Source organism: Trichomycterus rosablanca, chromosome 12 (assembly GCF_030014385.1).
Source record: "Trichomycterus rosablanca isolate fTriRos1 chromosome 12, fTriRos1.hap1, whole genome shotgun sequence".
Taxonomy (NCBI): domain Eukaryota; kingdom Metazoa; phylum Chordata; class Actinopteri; order Siluriformes; family Trichomycteridae; genus Trichomycterus; species Trichomycterus rosablanca.
In genome coordinates, this window is record NC_085999.1 from 12738227 (window position 1) to 12762179 (window position 23953).

The following is a 23953-nucleotide window of genomic DNA, read 5'->3' on the forward strand; positions in this document are numbered from 1 at the left end:
GACTGACAGGCTGTCTGAGGGATCAGAGATCAGAGGTGTTTAGCTCAGACTTGTGCTTTTGCCTTTTATACACAAATTCCTTCAGATTCCTTGAATCGTTTGATATTAATAAAACTGTAGAGGGATAAATATGCAAATCCCTTACCATCTTTCATGGTGTTAGATTGTTTTTAAACAATGTAGTCATTTTCTCTCTGCCCATCTTTGTTTCTCAAAGACATTTGTGTATACTACTTTTGAATAAAATCATGACTAGTTTGAATGACTTCAGCTAGTATGAAATCACAATTATTATTATTATTATTTTTTTTTTACCTCATTACTAGCCCTGAATTTCCCCGTCCTATGTTTTTTTGAAATGTGTCGCAGGCCTGGAATGTATGAATGGATGTACACCGATCAGGCATAACATTAAAACAACCTCCTAGTTTCTACACTCACTGTCCATTTTATCAGCCCCACTTACCATATAGAAGCACTTTGTAGTTCTACAATTACTGACTGTAGTCCATCTGTTTCTTTGCATACTTTTTTAACCTGCTTTCATGCTGTTCTTTAATGGTCAGGACCACCACAGAGCAGGTATTATTTGGGTGGTGGATAATTCTCAGCACTGCAGTGACACTGACATGGTGGTGGTGTGTTAGTGTGTGTTGTGCTGGTATGAGTGGATCAGACACAGCAGCGCTGCTGGAGTTTTTAATCACCTCACTGTCACTGCTGGACTGAGAATAGTCCACCAACCAAAAATATCCAGCCAGCAGCGCCTTGTGGGTAGCGACCTGTGACCACTGATGAAGGTCTAGAAGATGACCAACTCAAACAGCAGCAATAGATGAGTCTCTGACTTTACATCTACAAGGTGAACCAACTAGGTAGGAGTGTCTAATAGAGTGGATAGTGAGTGGACACGGTATTTAAAAACTCCAGCAGCGCTGCTGTGTCTTATCCACTCATACACACACTAACACACCACCACCATGTCAGTGTCACAGCAGTGCTGAGAATGATCCCCCACCCAAATAATATCTACTCTGTGGTGGTCCTGTGGGGGTCCTGACTATTGAAGAACAGCATAAAGGGGGCTAACAAAGTATGCAGAGAAACAGATGAACTACAGTCAGTAATTGTAGAACTACCAAGTGCTTCTATATGGTAAGTGGAGCTGATAAAATGGACAGTAAGTGTAGAAACAAGAAGGTGGTTTTAATGTTATGGCTGATCAGTGTATATTACCAAATGAAATGAAGTTAACCAGACAAAACATGAAATATCTTCATACTGTCTGCAATGAAATAAAACTCCAACTAAATATAAGAAACACTGCATTTTCTCTGTACTGTTCCGACTGATTTGTGGTTGTACAATTCACTTTTGAGCAGATATTTGATGTGTCACCCAGATTGATCAAGCCTCAGTAAATATGGAGTTGGCGATGCAGCTGAAAGGATTTTGCATTCTGACTGTTGAAATGGCTTCCACCGTAGCGTGCAGTTAACTGGACTCCTGGAGTTAGACGCCAATCAGTTTTCACAGCGCTGGTCTTTAACTGATTTTGAAAGTGTCTATAATGCTGACAGATGCAGGTATTTATTTGTGGAGATTGACATGGCAGACTTGGTGTTTTCATCTGATAGTTGCAGTATCTATGGCACTGAAGCTTGAAATGAATGTTGGGTTTTAATTTCAAGGCTGTTGGGGGAAAAACTGATAAAAGAAGCTGTTGACATTCCCAGAAAGTCCAAAATCTTTACTTTGACTGACTTGTATTTATTTTCTTTTTGCAGTTTGATATCATCTTGTGTATGGCTATCCAGCCACTAGTTGCTGTTATGAAATATACTTGCAGCCTATTTCATATGTTCTTACATTGCATGAGTGTTTTGCTTTACAAACGACACTTAAAAAACCCAGTCCGTTTAAGGGAACTTAACTGAATATCATAATCAGCACACAAAAAGAGGACCACAAAGCTTATAATAATACTATTTTTAATTACATAAAAATAGATTACATAAATTTTTTGCATGGGATACGGAATACAGTAGACCCTTGAGTTACGAACGGTTTACCATACGAACATTTTGGGCTACAAACGATCTTTATCACCTTAATGTATGAACAAATTTCAGATTACAAACTGAAATTCGCGAAATGCGTGACGTCACGAACAAGTTAACTCCGACCGTCTCTCTCTCTCTCTCTCTCTCTCTCTCTCTCTCTCTCTCTCTCTCTCTCTCTCTCTCTCTCTCTCTCTCTCTCTCTATATATATATATATATATATATATATATATATATATATATATATATATATATATATACCGTGAGCGAACATTCGGACAGCGGACTGTGTTTTTCCGGTGTTTTCTTTATGTTTTGTAAAATTCTATATTAAAATGTCCCCAGAGAAGGTGCAGAGAAAGCGCAGTTTTTTGTTGTTGTATAATTACTCCTGCCAGTAGATGTCACTGTAATGTCACTAAAATAAAGAAGGAAATAATATGAGAAATTTGAGAGATGTTGTTTCTGGTAGATACAATGTATTATGGTGTATGGTACAGCACACGTACTGTACTGAAATGTGATGTGTGTTTAGGTACAGTACAGTACTACTGTGTATTGTTGTTTGTTATTGTTTATTACAGGAATGTATATTCTATAATTTAAGATTTAAGGGCAAATATACTTGTATTAATAACAAAAAAGACCATTTAAGACATTAGAAAGGTTAGGTAAGGGGGTGGTTTGGGAGGTCTGGCACGGATTAATTCTATTTACATTATTTCGTATGGGAAAAACCGGTTTAACTAACGAACATTTTGACTTAAGAACAGCCCTTCGGAACCAATGAAATTCCTAAGTCAAGGTCTACTGTATGTAGCTTTTGTACTTAATAAATGTCTCCATATCAGACCGCTTTAAATTTCATACACACTGCGCTCATATCAGCAAACAGAAAAATTGAGAATTCCTAAGAATACATTTTGGTTTCACATTTTGAAAACAGCACCTCAGGTGTCACAGTGGTCTGTTGCACTAGCCCACCATAGCTTAGAGCCGGGTTCAAAACTCAGCAGTGCAACTTGTTAGTCAGGCATCTACATGATTGGCTATGTTTGAGGGTAGGGGGGATGGCAGAGACCATGCAATGGCTTGGTGCCCTTTCCAGGGTGTTCCTGCCATGTGCTCAGTGAGACCAGGAGCTGCCGTGACCCTCACCAGAATAAAGCCGCTGATGATAATAAAAATTTCAAATAAGGGCAGAAAACACAATTGACATCTGACTGGACTTGATCGAATCAATAAATGACAGTTCTATCTTAAAATTTTTTATAAAGGCAACAACATTTCGTTTTAACTTTCACGGCTGTTTGAAATGAGAAATTATTAGTTTAAATTTATGATTTTTTATAAAAGGGATGAAAATTTTGCCAGATTTTTTAAAAACTAGAAATAGAAAACATAAATGTGATAGTAATGGTAGGAACTAAATTGGCTAATGGATATCATCCATCAACATAGTGGACTTATGGTATTAGACTTAATATCCTAATCATTTATTGTTAATCCCATTTCTGGCTCAGCTTCACTCATGGACAGCTGACCTAACATTTTCTTTTAACTTTCTAATAGTAGGCCGCTCAGGTGGCGCAGCGGTAAAGTACGCTAGCGCACCAGAGTTGGGTTTTCGAATACATCGTATCGAATCTCAGCCCTGCCTTTCCGACTGGGCGGTAACATGAACAACGATTGTTGTTCAGGGTTGGAGGGTAAGAAAGTCGGATCATAGGTCCTCATAACTGGTGCAACTGTGGCCCCTGCTGGCTGACTGATGGCGCCTGCACAGGGCTGAGGAATAATGCTGATGTGGATGTGGCCCTCCATACAGAGTGCTTGTCAGTGTATGAACTCGACTCGTGCAGGTGAAAAATGCAGTCTGTACTGACTGTACGTGCCGGAGGGGGCGCAGTTGAGAGGCGTCCTCAGTCAGCGGTGAAGGGTCGAATCAGTATCGAGGACGCATTCAGGGTAATTGGACACGACTAGATTAGGGGAGAAAAAGAGGGGAAAAATAGAAAAGAAAAAAAAAACTTTCTAATAGTAACTGGAATTAATTATTTTCCTAATAACATCAAGTTGTCTATGTCCTTTCACAGCAAAGCAACAAACACACACACACACACACACACTTTTCCCATGTTTGGCTGTCAGTAAAGTATTAATATTAAATGATGCATTTGTTTTTTGTCAGATAGAAATAAAACTCTTTGTCTTTCACAGAACATTATCAGAACGTTAGAGAATCATCCAGCTGTTTTGCTTTGTTTTCTTTCTCCAAATGTCAGCAGAGCACCAATGTTTACTTTTTGCAAAGCTCCCATCAATTGAAATTTTGCCTAGTCTCTTTTGTATTTTGTATTTTGTAATTACAAACACTGCATTTAGCTGAAGGTAGAGATGTCATAAGTACACGTACATGCAGTTCCATTTGTGTATATTAAGTTTTGTTTTATGATTTCAAATAATTCACTGTGACAGATGCAATGAAATGCAATAAGATGCACTATTCCTCAGCGGTGTATACCATAAGCTCACCTGTAAAACGAAAACACCTTGTTTAGCCTAAACTGCCAAATCATGAGCCAGTAAAGCAACTGAAATCTGAATAATGAATTCACTACAGCTGCTGCCGTGTGGGCCTTCATGTTTGAGCATACGAAAGCAGTCAGTTAATAAACCTGGCAGAAGCAAGACTGTTGTAGAGGCTGTAAAAAACACCGGCTGTTGTCATTTCCTATAAACCCTTGTTGATGTCAATTTGTTTTCGTACAAATAGTGTTTGGCACCCATAACGTTGACCTTTCTAAATGTCAATCAGGAATAATTTTGTGTGATGAGCTTGCTGTGTGTGTGTGTGTGTGTGTGTGTGTGTGTGTGTGTGTGTGTGTGTGTGTGTGTGTGTGTGTGTGGTGAGCGGCTGCTGGATTTGTTAAGAGTGGAGTTGAACGATGAGAGACTTGAAAGCAAATGAATACACTTGATAGAATTGGAGCACAGGATTAATGGAACAGATGTTGGAGGATGAAACCAAAGATTCAAAGAACTTCTCACAAGTTACAGACTTACAGACTTATGAGAACATAAAATCTGTTCATTAGTGTAATAAGACGATAAATAAGACAGTTAGAAATGGCTAAAGCAGCAGGATAGATGGGTAGTAATGTGAGTGAGGTGGGTGAGTGTAGGTAGGTAGATAGGTGAGTTTGTTAAGTAGGTTAGTGAGTGTTGTAGGTGATTGAAGTAGGAAGGTGATGTTGGTAGAGTGGGTGAGTGCCAAAGGTGATCTTGGTGTGAGGTAGGTAGGTTAGTGAGTCAGTGTGTCTGTCTGAAAACCTAGTGATCTCTCTACATAGACGCATTTTATGTCATCCTATGCACGCTCCCGAGAGGAAGGCTGTATAAACTCTTTAATACCTTAAAATTCTGCCTACTAAGGTGACTTAATTCAAAACTATAAACTGACTGAATAATGAGGGAGCATTCAATGCTTTCTTAGCGGTGAAGGCAATCCCAGCATTCAGTGCAGCACAACTTTTCTCACAAAAAATGACAAATATGGCGAACGAATTATTTCTATTTACATTTTTAGCATGTAGTAGGCGCCTTTATCCAAAGCGACTTACATTACAGTTGCAATATACAGTCTAAGCAATTAGAATTAAGGGCCTTGATCAAGGGCCCAACAGCAGCAACCTGGCAGTGGTGGGGCTTGAACCAGCGACCTTCTGATTACTAGCCCAGTACCTTAACCACTAGGCTTCACAGCTTGCCCTTAATTTGTATACAGGTGTACAAGTGTCATTTATTTGCAGTTTTGTACCGTCAATGACAATTTAACTGTTTTCGGTACACGGAGGGAGATGTTAGCTGGCATTCTAGCGGGTTGTGCCTCCTCAGCCCATTGGTTTGAACAGCCTGAGGCTAACTGCTGACTGTAACCGCCGTAACGTAATTGCCGTAATCGCTGGCTAAGTAGCGTGTCTGAATAATCTGCCTTATAAGTTCGATGTCTTATTAGAATCCTCTCTACTTTGGGAGCTGCCTAGGTAGGCAGTAGGCAGCAAGGCAGCTCACTAGGTTTTCAGACAGACCCACTGTGTCTGCTCAGCATTAATGAATTACAGCACCATGATTCTTGTTCATGAGTGATGCGAAGAGGGATCATGAGATCGACTGTAGGTTGGGTGTGGCGTCTGCAGTAATGCGGTCACTTTACCGGACCATTGTGGTGAAGAGAAAGCACAAAGCAAAGCTCTCAATTTACCAGTCGATCTACAGGGGTTGGACAAAATAACTGAAACACCTGGTTTTAGACCACAATAATTTATTAGTATGGTGTAGGGCCTCCTTTTGCGGCCAATACAGCGTCAATTCGTCTTGGAAATGACATATACAAGTCCTGCACAGTGGTCAGAGGGATTTTAAGCCATTCTTCTTGCAGGATAGTGGCCAGGTCACTACGTGATGCTGGTGGAGGAAAACGTTTCCTGACTCGCTTCTCCAAAACACCCCAAAGTGGCTCAATAATATTTAGATCTGGTGACTGTGCAGGCCATGGGAGATGTTCAACTTCACTTTCATGTTCATCAAACCAATCTTTCACCAGTCTTGCTGTGTGTATTGGTGCATTGTCATCCTGATACACGGCACCGCCATTGGATGCACATGGTCCTCCAGAATGGTTCGGTAGTCCTTGGCAGTGACGCGCCCATCTAGCACAAGTATCGGGCCAAGGGAATGCCATGATATGGCAGCCCAAACCATCACTGATCCACCCCCATGCTTCACTCTGGGCATGCAACAGTCTGGGTGGTACGCTTCTTTGGGGCTTCTCCACACCGTAACTCTCCCGGATGTGGGGAAAACAGTAAAGGTGGACTCATCAGAGAACAATACATGTTTCACATTGTCCACAGCCCAAGATTTGCGCTCCTTGCACCATTGAAACCGACGTTTGGCATTGGCACGAGTGACCAAAGGTTTGGCTATAGCAGCCCGGCCGTGTATATCGACCCTGTGGAGCTCCCGACGGACAGTTCTGGTGGAAACAGGAGAGTTGAGGTGCACATTTAATTTTGCCGTGATTTGGGCAGCCGTGGTTTTATGTTTTTTGGATACAATCCGGGTTAGCACCCGAACATCCCTTTCAGACAGCTTCCTCTTGCGTCCACAGTTAATCCTGTTGGATGTGGTTTGTCCTTCTTGGTGGTATGCTGACATTACCCTGGATACCGTGGCTCTTGATACATCACAAAGACTTGCTGTCTTGGTCACAGATGCGCCAGCAAGACGTGCACCAACAATTTGTCCTCTTTTGAACTCTGGTATGTCACCCATAATGTTGTGTGCATTGCAATATTTTGAGCAAAACTGTGCTCTTACCCTGCTAATTGAACCTTCACACTCTGCTCTTACTGGTGCAATGTGCAATTAATGAAGATTGGCCACCAGACTGGTCCAATTTAGCCATGAAACCTCCCACACTAAAATGACAGGTGTTTCAGTTATTTTGTCTAACCCCTGTATGTCCCTATCCTTACCTATGGTCATGAGCTTTGGGTAATGACCGAAAAAAACGAGGTCGCGGATACAAGTGGCCGAAATGAGCTTTCTCCGGCGGGTTGCTGGGCGTACTCTCCGTGATCGGGTGATGAGCTCAGCAATACGGGAGGAGCTATGAGTAGAACTGCTGCTCCTTCGTGTGGAGAGGAGCCAGTTGAGGTGGTTTGGGCATCTGATAAGAATGGATTACATCTCCCAGCTGGCATGGGAACGCCTGGGGATCCCACCAAAGGAGCTGGTAGAAGCGGCAGGGGAGAGAGATGCCTGGGACTCTTTGCTTGCACTGTTGCCACCGCGACCCTGAATGGATAAGTGGAACAGATGATGATGATGATGAGCACCATGATTGTCATCTGCTATAAACTTGCAGGCTTGGTAAACAGAGTTGGGGTTTCGAATACATCGTATCGAACCTCAGCTCTGCCTTTCCGACTAGTCTGGGCGGCAGTATGAACAACCATTGGCTGTTGTTCAGGGTTGTTAGTCGGATCATAGGTCCTCATAACTGGTGCTACTGCGGCCCCTGCTGGCTGACTGATGGCGCCTGCACAGGGCTGAGGAATAATGCTGATGGGGGTGTGACCCTCCGTACACAGCGTCCATTAGTGTATAAACTCGACTCGTGCAGGTGAAAAATGCAGTCTGTACTGATTGCGTACTGGAGGGGGCGCAAGTCAGTTCAGAGGCGCAGTCAGCCGTGAAGGGTCGAATCAGTATAGAGGATGCATTCAGGGTAATTGGACATGAATAGAATAGGGGAGAAAAATTGGGGGGCAAAAGTGGGGAAAAATAGATAATAAAAAAATAAATAAAAAATATACGTTTTAGCAAATAAATCTTCCTAATTAAGAAGAGACCTCAAAAATTAGAGTGCCAGCTTTATGGCTAGTTATTTAATGTAGTAATTGCTGATGGATTTTACTAAAACTGAAACTTGTGCACATAATCAGCACATAATCATAAATATCATAATTAAAATCAATGTCCAAGTTGATTATTATATTCTATATATACACATCGAGTATATACGCTTTTAGCCTCGAAATAAATAATCCTTAGAAAATGTTCTTCATTTATTATTGGATGTGCATCTAATAATAAATCATCATGGAAGTCATGTTGCACAATAAGTGATGCATTACAAATCGTGCCTACAGTGGATCTGGTACAAATGAACCTGTGTGTCACTCATTACTAGTCATTTTTGCAGGCTTATGAATAATTCTTTATTATAGACAGTGACATGCATTTCAATCTGCCCAGGTCCATGTTTTAATTATATCTGTAGAACACAATGAAACATTCACTGTGCTACAGGTTTAAATTTGTTTCCTGCTTATCTAATTTGCCTGGAAATCATAACATAATAAGTGATGTAACATGGTTCTGTCCCCATCAGTAGTAAGGTGGGTATTTTGGGGTGTCATGTGTCATCCAAATGTGACCAATACACACATTTATATGTACGTATTGTTGAAGTGTGTGCTAGACAAGGGGTTTCAACTTTTTTGGCATGCGCCCTCTTGAACTTGCGCTACCCAACCCCTCCCCCACATCAGCCCTAACTCAGAAACTTTAACGAAAGCTCTTGACAGGCTAAAATTATATCATTACCGTTGTGCACATCATATACACCGATTAGGCATAACGTTATGACCACCCTCTTAATATTGTGTTGTTCCTCCTTTTGCTGCCAAAACAGCCCTGACCCATCGAGTCATGGACTCCACTAGACCCCTGAAGGTGTGCTGTGGTATCTGGCACCAAGATGTTAGCAGCACATCCTTTAACTCTTCTAAGTTGTGAGGTGGGGCCTCCATGGATCGGACTTGTCAAACTTGCTCAAATCCTTACGCTTGCCTATTTTTCCCCACATCAACTTTGAGGATAAAATGTTCACTTGCTGCCTAATATATCCCACCCACTAACAGGTGCCGTGATGAAGAGATAACCAGTAGGGATACACTCCACCCACGATGCGATGCGATTCACAATACTGGGTTCACGATAAAAATTTTTCCTGATTTTTTTAAACTAAAACTGAAGACAAATTATGACAAAGTTTCCTTTTATTATTTCTCTTAAAAAATCAAATAAAATACTGTATTTGTGCTTATCTTTTATTTATCTAAATAATAAATGCCCTTGTATTTCTGAGGTAGGTACAAACTATGCAAAACAATTTTGAATTAAGCCCAATTTGGCTGAAAACCCCCGAATTTGGCAACCAAGCGTATAGCGCCAGTGACGTCAACCAGGCAAGGTGTATAGCACCAGTGCCCTCTGCTGTTTAAAGTGAATATCGATTCATTTTACATGATTTTTCAATTTTTGAATCGGTTATTAACTGACTTGTGGTGCATCGTTACATCCCTAATAATCGTGTTATTCACTTCACCTTTCAGTGGTCATAATGTTATGCCTGGTCAGTGTATATGATGCAATTTTGCTGATTTAAATATTTACTTCAAAAAGACAATACAGACGCCAAAAAGACGCTACCTTATTCAATGCGATGGCTTAGCCCGTTTCTGCGAGCACATCACAGAATGTCGTGGTTCAATATCTGTTACAGCTTGTCGTAAATCGTCCTCCACTGTTGCTTCACAGAACCAAGTAAAGGCAAAAGGCAGAAGCAGATAAATTACTAGGTTCACCAGTTCATGATACTCTGCTTTGACTGACAGCCAAAACTCTTGATGTAGATGGCTCATCTGCATCAGTGGTATAGGAATGGATGACCTTGCTAGTGGAGTCCTCGGCTGAAACAACACAGTCATTGTTTTTTGTCACTAATTTATCTTCACTGTTAGCCATATTGGGCGGCACGGTGGCTCTGTGGGTAGCACTGTCACCTCACAGCAAGAAGGTCCTGGGTTCGATCCCCAGGCGGGGTGGTCCGGGTCCTTTCTGTTTGGAGTTTGTATGTTCTCCCAGTGTGTTTTCCCCGGTTTCCTCCCACAGTCCAGAAACTTGCAGTCAGGTTAATTTGAGACACTGAATTGCCCTCTAGGTGAATGGGTGTGTGTCTGCCCTGCGATGGACTGGCGCCCTGTCCAGGTTGTTAATGTGTGCCTTGCGCCCATTGAAAAGCTGGGATAGGCTCCAGCACCCCATGCGACCCTGACTGGATAAGCGGTTAAGAAAGTGAGTGAGAGCCATATATTTAAGTTTTGCTAGCCACCTGTCCATTTTTCAGACTGAGCTGGATAACATTAGATGTGCGTGTGTGTGTGTGTGTGTGTGTGTATGGTCAGCAAGACGAATCAAATATGCCTCCTGTGGGTGAAAAATGAATTGGTTTAGTTTTAGAAGTAAATAAATCTCGTTTTGTCTCGCCCACCTGTACAGGTACTCACACCCCACAGTGCTGAACACCAGTGCTGAACTACTGCTACAGCCTTACTACTGTGTTTGATTATGGTAATAGTAAACCAATACATTAAGCTGTCTGGCCAAAGTGAGATATAAAAGGCGACCTTACGGTCAGACTATATTTTAACTGTGAGATCAGATTTCATATTGTATAGAGACACACACACACACACATTAAAGTTCTGTGCAGTTGATATATAGACCTGTGTCCTATTTCCCTATTTCGATACAGAGTCAAAATGATATATATCATATATTTGGAATAAAAACAAGAATCTGTGATTTGTCAATTCTCTTGAATCTTTATTTGATTGACAAAAGTACCAAGAAAATATTTTCTATGTTTTAACTGAAGTTAAATGTGTTTTTAATTATACACACATTTAGAATTTGATGCCTGCAACACACTCAAAAAAGGGACAGAGGCATGTTTAGCACAGTGTTACACTTCTTAATTATTAAAGGAACTGCAGATTCTAATTGTTCTGAATTCATTAAAGTTTTCTATTTTTTTTCCAACTCAGTCCCTACATTTGTTATTTACACTTCAGTGATGTGTTTTTATTTTTCAGATTTATGCAAATGCAAAAGTTTAAATGTTCTTTCCATGCTTGATTAGACCTTCTGGTTTGTGCTGACACATGTTTGTGCTCTGTCCCTGCAGGTAATTCTCAAATGGGGGCCACAATAGTAGACGCTCTGGACACGCTCTACATAATGGGACTCCAAGATGAGTTCAAAGATGGTCAAAAGTGGATTGAAGAGAACCTAGACTTCAGTGTGGTGAGTGTTATGGAAAAATGTATTATTATGTTTGATATCACCTGAATATTAGTTTTATAATATTATGCTGTTTTGTGCTTTAAATCCTTAGTTATATTGTGCTTGTGAGATGTGGCTAAATCTATTGTCTGAAATGTATAGCTGAAAAGAATAAATTACATTTTGAGTACATTTACATACATTTATAAGAAATATCTAAAGCAATGCTTAGAAACTGTAAATCTATTAACACCTACATCTGCCACAGTGACTTCTGACATTGTGTCATGTCAGACTTGGGTAATTATTAACAGTTTATAATGCAGTCTGCCCTCAGTATTTATATGAATTTATATTGCAACAATCGTGCGATGCTGTGAATAACTCTAGTCCCCCAACCTCTTATACAGAACTAATTAAAACCAGTAGTTCTGTTGCACACTGAAACTATTAACAAAATTCAGGTATTAACAATCAATTTCTGGATATACGTATAGTAGTAAATGATCAAATATCACATCTTTGTGGCAGCGGACAAGACCCAGTCGGACCTTCCCTCCCTCAAACACGGCCAGTTGTGCTAGTGTGGATGCCTGGCGGTTAGTGGCTCTGCTGAGATAACTCCAAAGTGCTCCAGATCACATCACCTTTTAAAAAGATGAATAAAACACTAAATGTTAAGTGAACAGGAAGCTGATCAGCATGTTTGCAACCAATTTATTTCAATAATTTGTTTAAGTGGAATGCTACTGTCTTACTAAAGGGAAGTAACCAAAAACAGTACTGCACTTGTCAGGGTACTACTGAAACAAATCCAGATACTGACTTACTTGTAGACTGAGATTTGCCAAGCTTGAATAATCAAATCTTTCCATGCCTTCGTTTCAGTGTATCCCATTAAGGACTGATTTTTGCTTTCTGACTGTACACATAACACATTATGATGTCATAATTTGTACATTCATTTATATTCAAGGGTGATGTCTGATCTGACCTCTTTTCTTCCCTCAGAATGCAGAGGTATCTGTCTTTGAGGTCAACATCCGTTTCATTGGAGGACTGCTGGCTGCATACTACCTGTCTGGCCAAGAAGTAAGATTCTACTTTGTATTAATTTATTCAACCTCAGTGAAACTGGTAATCTGCAAATAAATTACAATGTCTGTTGACCTGCCCGGGAGTCCAACAGACAGTTGGCTGCATCTATAGGAGGAAGGTTGACTTTGAAAAGATTTTTTTGAAGGTCAGGCTTTAAAAGTTTGTTCAGTTGCACACAGAAATCGGGCAGGAGGAGGCTGAACTGAGAGCAGGCGAAAGAAAAGGCAATAATATTATTCTCGTCTATTTGAAGAAGAGATAAATTCATAAATACACGGTTGGACAGATACAGATCGTGAATAGACTTACAGATAGGAAAGGACCTCAGAGAACAAGTAGAGAGATTATGCTTTCTACTCTACTGACTGTCCTAGGTAGATCTGTCCTCACAGGAACCCTGCGCTGGGCTGTCAGCCTGTTTTCAACCCCGCTCTTGTCCACATGATGGATGGTATTTACTCTCCATTTTCCTCCCCTCTCCTTTCTTCTTTGCTCTTTGTATTTCAATTTCTTTTCTGGTTTGGTTTCAGTCGTCTTGTGTCCGGATGCGTTTTTGTCTTTCCTGAGCAGAATGAAGGGTGAAAGGTGAATAATGGCTTAAGGCAACAGCATAGAACGATGCTTTGCTACTGTGGTCATTTAAACGTAATTAAGAACTGAAGTTTTTAATTGAATCAAGAAATTCGTCTTGAGCCCCAGACCCAAATTTTTTGCAATTTTTCTGCCTAATCTAGTCGTACCCAATCACCCTGATTGCATTACTTTTGCCCTCTACTGATTCTACCCTTCACTGCTGACTGAGAGCTTCACAACTGAAACACGCCCCCTCCGATACGTGTGCAGTACCGGCTGCGTCTTATCACCTGCACGAGGCGCGTTCATATGCGGATCAGCTTTGTGTACGGAGCGCCACACCCTGAGCAACACGTTATTTCTCGGCTCATGAGGAGCGTGTTTTACCGCTGCGCTACCTGAGTGCCCAACAGCTTTTAAAAAAAACACTGATCAGACCAACCTTAGTAGTGCATTATGGCTGTAATATGCTTTTTCAGAAGCATGCCTGAGAGCATCTTGGAATGAACATCAACAAATAGTAGTTTTTTTCAGTCAGCACAGAGCACTGAGGTGACATACTATTTAGTAAAGACACAACTGTGTTGGGTTCAGACTGCTGTATATACTTCCAATTAGGGTTGGGCTGTATATCACAAATAAGTATTTTTACACAGTATTGAAAAATGGGACATCGGTAGACTAGTGCTTAGAGCATTGGGCTGTCAGTCGATAGATTGTCTGTTTAAATCCAGGCTCTGCTATGCAGCCACTGTTGGGCCCTTGAGCAAGGCCCTAAACCCTTTCTGCTCCAGGGGTGCCGTATAATAGCTGACCCTGCGCTTTGACCCAAGCTTCCAAACAAGCTGGGATATGCAGAAAAAGAATTTCATTGTACTGTACACAGGTATATGTATACATGACAAAGGGCATTCTTTTTCTAAAAAAATACCATATTTGTTATGTCAAGTATTGTTCATCTTACGCACTCGGGTCTACCTCACGCGTTCATGGTGTCTCTCACTGTTGCAGCCTTTTTCTTCGCTAACGTGTGGCTCCCCATTTTCACCGTGTTGCTGCTATCTTTCCCTAAAGAACCGACTGCAGTGTTAAGAAATAAATAACTGATCAGTCAACGATGTAAATAAAAAATGACTCTGCATGGGTCGGTTGTGTGGAAATGGTTTGATTTCTGCAGGGATGTTGTACGACATTAGTAAATTTTGTGCAAATTATGTGGTAAAAAAAAACTGAGCCGCTCAGGTGGCACAGCGGTGTAAGAATTACAGCATGGACCCAATGATGACTAGTTTTACCCCACTGCACTTAATGGCATTAGTATCATAATTTCTGAACCAGGGTGTCTCTTCCTAAAGTTGGGGACCACCTGGCTTAGTTTAGCATATGAAACAAGAAGAGCAGAGACAGCTCTCACAGGTTCTAACCAACTTAAAGGGATTATTATAATGAGTAATCAACAGCCATCACAGACAAAGGGAATCGGCCTAGACGTGAAAGTGATTAAAGACAATTAGACCAATTAGAGTTGAGGTGACAGTTCCATCTTGTCTGCACTGCTTTTGGGTAATACACATCCTTTACAGGAAACCCCTAAAAGGGCAACATAGGAAGCCCATATATGGTTCTTCTTAAATGTATATATGTTGTGTGTTTTAACCCCGAATTGTTCAGTCTAGCTCCGCTGTACCCGAGTTACTTCGTGTTTCTTGCTACTGCATCCTGTAATAAAGATTGACAATTTTCACCAAGTTGGAGAGACGTCCTTCTGTTCCATTTTTTCCTTACAACGGTAAAACACGCTAGCACACCAGAGCTGACATTTCGAACTCGTCGGTTCGAAACTCAGCTCTGCCATCCGGCTGGGCAAGGCGGCTACATGAACAACGATTGTCTTGTTGTTCATACAGGGTGGTAAGCCGGATAGGGACCTCATAACTGATGTAATTATGACCTCTGCTGGCTCATTCTGGGAAAAATGCATTGATCAGGGTGTGGCTCTCCGTACACAAAGCTGATCCGCATATGAACTTGCCTCGTGCAGGTGAAAAGATGCAGTCGGCTACTGCACACATGTCGGAGAGGGCATGTGTCAGTCACTTGATCTCCTCAATTAGCAGTGGAGATCAGCATCAGTAGAGAGGAAGCATAATGCAATCGGGTAATTGGATACGGCTAGATTGGAGGGAAAATTGAAAAAACACTAACTAGCAGCATGACGAATGTATTTCATCATCGTAATCATCATCCACTGCAGTTTGCTGAGTCAGTAAATAACTGTGAAGAGAAACAGACAGGTAAAAAGGTCTCCCTCTGTCCCTACAGAATTGTTTTTATGTTGGAAGCAACCGACTTCACTTAAGTTACAAGCTGTCTGCTGGGTGTGCATTTGTCTTACGATTATTATTATTGTTAATTTAAATATAACAGATATACTGTACAGTTTGATAAGTACAGTTCTAATACAGATAAATACTGATACTTTAACATTATTATTGTATCGTATATCACCTCTTTGACATGAGTTTTTTTAGTCTTTTTCCAATGTGCTCATGCACTGGAGTTCTATTTCACACCTGTTTACACATTTACTAACGGATGACTTCAGAGGTTTGTGGAAATTTCAGGCATTTCTGCTTCAGAGAGGAAATTTTCACCCATGCACGTCCCCAAACCTGATAACAGCTATGGAATCCTGTAAGGCTGCTCCTACATGATAAGCAATTTTTGCGCAATTTTCACCCCAAGGCTGGGTGCATAGTGGCACTTACCATGGCGTTTAAGTCCTTACATGATACGCTGGCTGTACCAGTGAGCGGCATGCTTGAAGCTTGAAAACAATATACAATATAGACATTGTGTTCTCAGTATTGACTTTCACTGTTGTTATGAGATGTGTTTTAGTTGGAAGCAAGAACGCGCTGCCCAAGGTGGTCAGTTGGGAATGTGAAAAGATTTGAAAAAAGTATTTAATACAATGATCTGGGTTTGAGAAACTTTATTTTACCAATCAAAGGGTAAATTAAATCTTATTAAAGAGCTACAAAGCCACATCAAGCGATTCCATGGTTAGTTAACGAGGGAATGCATCTAAACTACAAACTCGTTTTTCTTGTTTCAAAGCTTGCTATGCCATATATTTCTTGCTGTGTCATGGTACTGTTTTAAAAGAGGAATACAAAAGCGAGAACTGGTTTCACCTCGTCATGCGTGTGTGACTGACTACGTCATATAAACAATGTGTCTTACTGGTGACGCTTTGAAACGGTCAGGTGGATTGGGCTACGCGAACAGCATGGATTGTTCTATAGTGAGTTAAAGGTTAATAAATATTTTTTGCAATGCAACGTTGGTGTTATGTTTTGTAGAGAAAGATCAGGTCAGAAATACTGTAAAACTTGTGTGTGTGCCGATGTATTCTGATAGAAACTATATTATGCCCCTGTCCCATCTTTTTACAACTCCTCCCCTGTGTTTCCCCTCACACCATATCTTGCATTCTCATTGGCTGTTCGACATACCACCCATTGCCAGTTGGGCGACTCGGATCCAGATATTTGACATGCTAGATAATTATCTTCAGTCGCCGAGTCGCTCGAATCGAATTGTTGAGCAGTTCACACATAGCGATTGAGAGCCGAGTTTCGATCACCGAGCGAACGCCGAGTTGCTCCAGAGTCAGCGAAAATCAGGGCAAAAATCGTGTAGTGTGAATTAGGCATTATATGCACAGACTCTGTCCTGTCTGCTGACCAAAGAGACTCTTAAGTCTGATCACCCACCATTTCTAATGTTCTACAAAAGCATACCAACTTAAAAAAATGAAACTATGACAGTATTTAGTTGGATCCCAGGCCATTGTGGCCTCCATGGCAACAAAAAAGCGGACCAGTAAAGCAGACTTTACATAGCTCCAACAATAATAGAATAGAATTCCTTTATTTGTCATAAATACATACACCGATCAGGCATAACATTATGACCACCTCCTTGTCTCTACACTCACTGTCCATTTTATCAGCTCCACTTACCATATACAGTGTATCACAAAAGTGAGTACACCCCTCACATTTCTGCAGATATTTAAGTATATCTTTTCATGGGACAACACTGACAAAATGACACTTTGACACAATGAAAAGTAGTCTGTGTGCAGCTTATATAACAGTGTAAATTTATTCTTCCCTCAAAATAACTCAATATACAGCCATTAATGTCTAATGAGTAATGTCTGTGAGGGGTGTACTCACTTTTGTGATACACTGTAGAAGCACTTTGTAGTTCTACAATTACTGACTGTAATTCATCTGTTTCTCTACATACCTTTTTAGCCTGCTTTCACATTGTTCTTCAGTAGTTAGGACCACCACAGGACCACCACAGAGCAGGTATTATTTGGGTGGTGGATCATTCTCAGCCCTGCAGTGACACTGACATGGTGGTGGTGTGTTAGTGTGTGTTGTGCTAATATGAGTGGATCAGACACAGCAGCGCTGCTGGAGTTTTTAAATACCGTGTCCACTCACTCCACTCTATTAGACACTCCTACCTAGTTGGTCCACCTTGTAGATGTAAAATCAGAGACGTTCGCTCATCTATTGCTGCTGTTAGAGTTGGTCATCTTCTAGACCTTCATCAGCAGTCACAGGACGCTGCCCATTGGGTGCTGTTGGCTGAATATTTTTGGTTGGTGGACTATTCTCAGTGACAGTGAGGTGTGTATAAACTCCAGTGGCGCTGCTGTATCTGATCCACTCATACCAGCACAACACACACTAACACACCACCACCATGTCAGTGTCACTGCAATGCTGATCCATGACCCAAATAATACCTGCTCTGTGGGGGTCCTGACCATTGAAGAACAGGATGAAAGCATGCTAAAAAAGTATGTAGAGAAACAGATGGACTACAGGCAGTAATTGTAGAACTAGAAAGTGCTTCTATATTGTAAGTGGGGCTGATAAAATGGACAGTGAGTGTAGAAACAAGAAGGTGGTTTTAATGTTATGGCTGATCGGTGTATTCCAGCGTGTTTGATTAACACTGACACTTACGTGTCAGCTTTGCAGGTCATGCATTCTGCTTTCCAAGGATGCCAATCAAGACAAAAACAATTTGCATTTGTGCTTGGACATTTTGTAAGCGAAGTGAGAGACGGCGGGATGTAAAGAGGAACGGTGCAATCAGTTAAAAATGAGGGCATGTCTGGGAAAAAGAGGATGTATGGTCACCCTACTTTAAATGACCTTTAAACTTTAAACACTCTTACTCTGCTTATGCTTTTTAAATAGGGCTTCATTTGAGTAAGCGGCAGCTGGAGTAGCATATACCTCTCATTGATTTGTGTAAACTCTAGTGCATTTTAATGGTGTCACACTAAGCTTGTCGGGCAGCGGCCAAAAATAGAAATGTCATTAACGCCGGAGGAATTGCAGGTTGTCTCAAAGTAATGCATTTTCCTGCTACATGTTTATAGTTCTTGAGCTCATTAGCTTCTAAAAGGCTTCATAAGATAAAGATGCCTACGGTGTAATACTGCACTCTGTCTGAATATGATAACCACCAGCAATTACAAACCAATGTCACAGCTTTGATTAAGGACAGTTTTTGCTCTAGACAAAGGTGTGGTGCATGAATATGTTCGGAATAAAAATGGCTGCTGTTTGCTGTGATTACTTTTCAGTAATGTCACGGCAGACCTGACCCCCAGTCATAGTTCAAAAGAAATAGTCCTTGTTACATAATGGCAGAACTGTGTGAATGCTAATACAAGCAATACATCTAAGTGATATGCTGCAGTGTAGAAAAGAGGTTTTGTTGTGTGATTGTCTGGATATTAAAGGGGGGGGGGGGGCACATGGTCATTAGAACAGAGAAAAGCAAAAATAGGAAGGAAGGCAATGTTTGTCTCTATACTTAAAGGGCCATTCCACTGAATAGGTGCCATTTGTGTGTGGCAACTCGATAAAATTAAACTTAATTTTAAATTTTTAATCTAACCGACAGTCATTAGTTGAATGTTAATTGAATGTAAATAAGCATATACGATAAGATTCCTTTATTGATCCCCATGGAGGAAATTCAAGTGTTACAGCAGCTCCAGTACAGTGTAAGTACAGGGTGGGGCATAAAGATCTCCCACATTTTGAATGAATCTACCAAAAGAACCCAACTATCTAGAAAAAAAAATGCTTATATTTCTGAAAAGTACATAAAAAACAGTTTTGTTTTAATGGGTTTTGGGCTTGAGTTATTGTAGGGGGAAGCTGGCTCATCAGTGTGAGGACAGTCTGTGTATTCTGCTATTGTTATGCAGTCTGATGGCAGTTGGCACAAAGGAACGTCTGAAGCGCTCCGTAGCATCCCAACAAACATATTAGACACATGACTACGCTTCATATTAACTAGTCACACATGCTTGATTGGTTAAAAACAGTGTAATACTGCACTTGATGATAAACACTAAGATGAACACCATGAGCAAAACCAGTTCAACATTCCAAATGTACTGTAGATCAAGCGACCCACATTTTGTTCACAATTTTTTACGCAACACAGGCAACACATCTTACTCTCTCTATACAAGAGGGACGTTTGTGTACAAGTTTATTCAATTATTCTTGTTTTTCCGTGCGATCCATTTTTTTTCGGCTCGAGACCCACTTAAGGGGTGCAACCCAGGGTTTGAAAAACCCTGATTTAAAGCACTAAACATACTAATCAAAATGATTGCAGTTAGTATGTTAATGCTGATCCGGACATGCTGTAGTTATTACAATATGATAAGCAGAGTTTTACCTTTATACTGAAGCATGATGCAAAATATCCACATCATTTTTGCATTAAAACACACACACACACACACACACAACTGTACACAACAGTACACACAGGTCCACGTGTGCAGAGCTTAACATGCAGTCTGACTCCATACTGACACAAACTGTCACAACTGCGATGCACTGTGTATTCTGACACCTTTAACATTGAATTCTTCAGCAGCCGGTTTACCAATGTTCCTTCCTTGCACCACTTTTGATAGATACTGACCACTGCAGATCGGGAACACCCCACAAGAGCTGCAGTTTTGGAGATGCTCTGACTTAGTCGTCTAGCCATCACACTTTGGCAAATTTTGTCAAAACTCGCTCAAATCCTTACGCTTGCCCATTTTTCCTGCTTCTAAATCAACTTTGAAGATAAAATGTTCACTTGCTGCCTAATATATCCCACCCACTAACTAACAGGTGCCGTGATGAAGAGATAATCAGTGTTATTCACTTCACCTGTCAGTGGTCATAATGTTATGCCTGGTTGGTGTAGTTCTTCTGTTCATTATTTTAATACTATAAATGCATAAATATAGTTTTCCTGTTCAGATTAGACTCTCCGAATGTACTGTGTATACCAGCGGTCCCCAACCTTTTTTGCACCAAGAACCTGTTTCATATAAGATATAATTTCACGGATCGGCGGGGGGATTTAATATAGAATAACTATAGAATGGCAAATCAGTGTGAATCCTGAGCTTTTTTCGCTGCAACGAGACGCTGCTCCCACCTAGTGGTGATTTGGGACAATAACACCTGAAGAGTATTGGAAATTTAATTGCTCTTGTAGCGATCTCTAATTATTTATTCTTTCTGTGCGGCCCGGTAATAAATGACCCATGGACCGGTACCGTGGAGCTGGCGCATGCATTTTGCTGTAGTTTCGCTGTCAATCGGAATCAAGCATCAGATGTTAGAACTATATTAAAATGACAAAATGATTTTTAACCTATGAATGGAACAAGGACTTCTTTGTTGGTTAATCACTGGCAAGCCGAACATTCTTGACTTCATGTTTGTTAAACCTCGCCTCTGGTTGTTGGACGTGAGCACGCTGTTTCATTCTTGGAAGCCAGCTGTTCTGTGGTGAATTACTAATATGATTGTTGTTGCTATAAATAAATCCATTCTGAGAACCAGTTAGCAGCTTATTTTTGTTTCAACACAGAAGTACGTTCTAAACTTTATGATCAGTCACATTTTACTTCATTACATTCTGTGGTTTGCAGTGAAGTTATTGTCAGAACACACATGATAGCTCCTTTAAGGATGAACTTGAGGAAAGAAAGTAAGAAAAGGAACAGAGAACAGGACAGAGAAACTAAAGCGTGATTGCATTCTGAAGTGTCATTTTAGAGGCTTGTCAATTATTAATAACCTTCATCAGGAATTTAATATCTAGCAGATTTGCATACCCAGCATGGAGTAATTACACACTGAACTGTTGTCGTTTAAGGCAGTTACAGTTGGAAATATTAACACCTCCCTTCCCTTAGAGGAAACAGGCATTTATAATTTTAATACAGCAAATAAACAAAAATGATATTTTAGAGTAGCAGGATGTTTTGTTAATACTGCCACATTACAATTATTCAACTCCTACATAATTTTGCTGATCTTGAAACCTACTGATAGTCTGTATGATTAAACCATTGGGAACTTGAAAATGACCCTGTTTTTTGCTTCAGCTATACACCGATTAGCCGTGACATTAAAACCACCTTCTTGTTTCTACACTCACTGTCCATTTTATCAGCTCCACTTACCATATAGAAGCACTTCGTAGTTCTACAATTACTGACTGTAGTCCGTCTGTTTCTCTGCATGCTTTGGTAGCCCCCTTTCACCCTGTTCTTTAATGGTCAGGACCACCACAGAGTAGGTATTATTTGGGTGGTGGATCATTCTCAGCACTGCGGTGACAATGGCATGGTGGTGGTGTGTCAGTGTGTGTTGTGCTAATATGAGTGGATCAGACACAGCAGTGCTGCTGGAGTTTTTAAATATCGTGTCCACTCACTGTCCACTCTATTAGACACTTGTACTTAGTTGGTCCACCTTGTAGATGTAAAGTCAGAGATGATCGCTCAGCTATTGCTGCTGTTTGAGTTGGTCATCTACTAGACCTTCATCAGTGGTCACAGGATGCTTCCCATCAGGCACTGTTGGCTGGATATATTTTTGGTTGATGGACTATTCTCAGTCCAGCAGGGACAGTGAGGTGTTTAAAAACTCCAGCAGCATTGCTGTGTCTGATCCACTCATACCAGCACAACACACACTAACACACCGTGATAAGGTGTGTGATAAGGGCAGTGATAGCTCAGTGGTTAAGGTTGCCGGTTCAAGCCCCGTCACCACCAAGTTGCCACTGTTGGGTCCCTGAGCAAGATCGGGTATTTTGGGTATTTTGGGTCCTAAATAGCTCATTGTGTAAGTCGCTTTGGATAAAAATGAAAATGTAAACACACCACCACCACATCAGTGTCACTGCAGTGCTGAGTATGACCCACCACCCAAATAATACCTGCTCTGTAGGGGTCCTGGGAGAGTCCTGACCATTGAAGAACAGCATGAATGGGGGCTAACAAATAAGTGGAGCTGATAAAATGGACAATGAGTGGAGAAACAAGCAGGTGGTTTCAATGTTATGGCTGATCTGTGTATTACACGGCAAGTGAACATTTTACCTCAAAGTTTATGTGTAAGAAGGAGGAAAAATAGGCAAGCGTAAAGGGCCAAATTGTGATGGCTAGACGACTGGGTCAGAGCATCTCCAAAACTTCAGCTCTTGTGGGGTGTTCCCGGTCTGCAGTGGTCAGTATCTGTCAAAAGTGGTCCAAGGAAAGAACAGTGGTAAACCGGCGACAGGGTCATGGGCGGCCAAGGCTCATTGATGCATGTGAGGAGTGAAGGCTGGCCCGTCTGATCCGATCCAACAGACGAGCTACTGTTGCTCAAATTGCTGAAGAAGTTAATGCTGGTTCTGATAGAAGGGTGTCAGAATACACAGTGCATCGCAGTGTGTTGTGTATGGGGCTGCATAGGTGGTCATAATGTTATGCCTGATCGTTGTGTTATATAAACACCACCCAGAAATGTATTCACGGTGTGTTGCAGCCATGGTGAAAAGTAATGAGCTGTCACAGAAGCTGAGAGGAGAAAATTTCATTGCACCAGAAGGGCAATGGGTTTTCATTTCATCCCTTTTCAAGGTCCTGACTTCCAAGGCCTTGAACATTCCTAGACACCATTGGGAATAATGTCCAAAGCTTCTATTATTATGGCACATCAACAAACAAGGCCAGACTTTATCATGCACGCCACTTTTGACAAAGAAGCACAGGAAGGGTTGACTGGAATACACCAGTAGGAATTTGGATAGGCCTGCAGAGTTCTATGGAGTAACTAATCAAAACTGGAACAGTTTAACCATACGTATTAGCAGTTTGTCTGGTGCAGCAAAGGTGAGGCTTATTGGCATGGACGATAAGGTCACATACAGTAAAGCTTGTGTATCCCAATGTATTCTGATAGGAACTATATAATGCCCCCCACCCCACACATTTACGCCCCATCCACTCCCCGGGTTTCCCCTCACTCTGTATCTTGCGTTCACAACAATCACAACCTGATTGCAACACCTTTCACACTACATGATTTTGAGTCGCTGACAGGTCCAGATATTTAG

The 23953-nt window shown here is 41.1% G+C and overlaps 1 protein-coding gene across 1 annotated transcript in view; it reads left to right on the forward strand.

The window, feature by feature from the left end:
• Positions 1-23953, forward strand: part of man1a2 (mannosidase, alpha, class 1A, member 2) — a 116521-nt gene that overhangs the window by 73629 nt on the left and 18939 nt on the right. Inside the window, exons 5-6 of the mRNA XM_063005464.1 lie at positions 11664-11782; positions 12773-12853. Coding sequence (XP_062861534.1) covers positions 11664-11782; positions 12773-12853 — 200 coding nt within the window. The remainder of the gene's footprint in view (positions 1-11663; positions 11783-12772; positions 12854-23953) is intronic.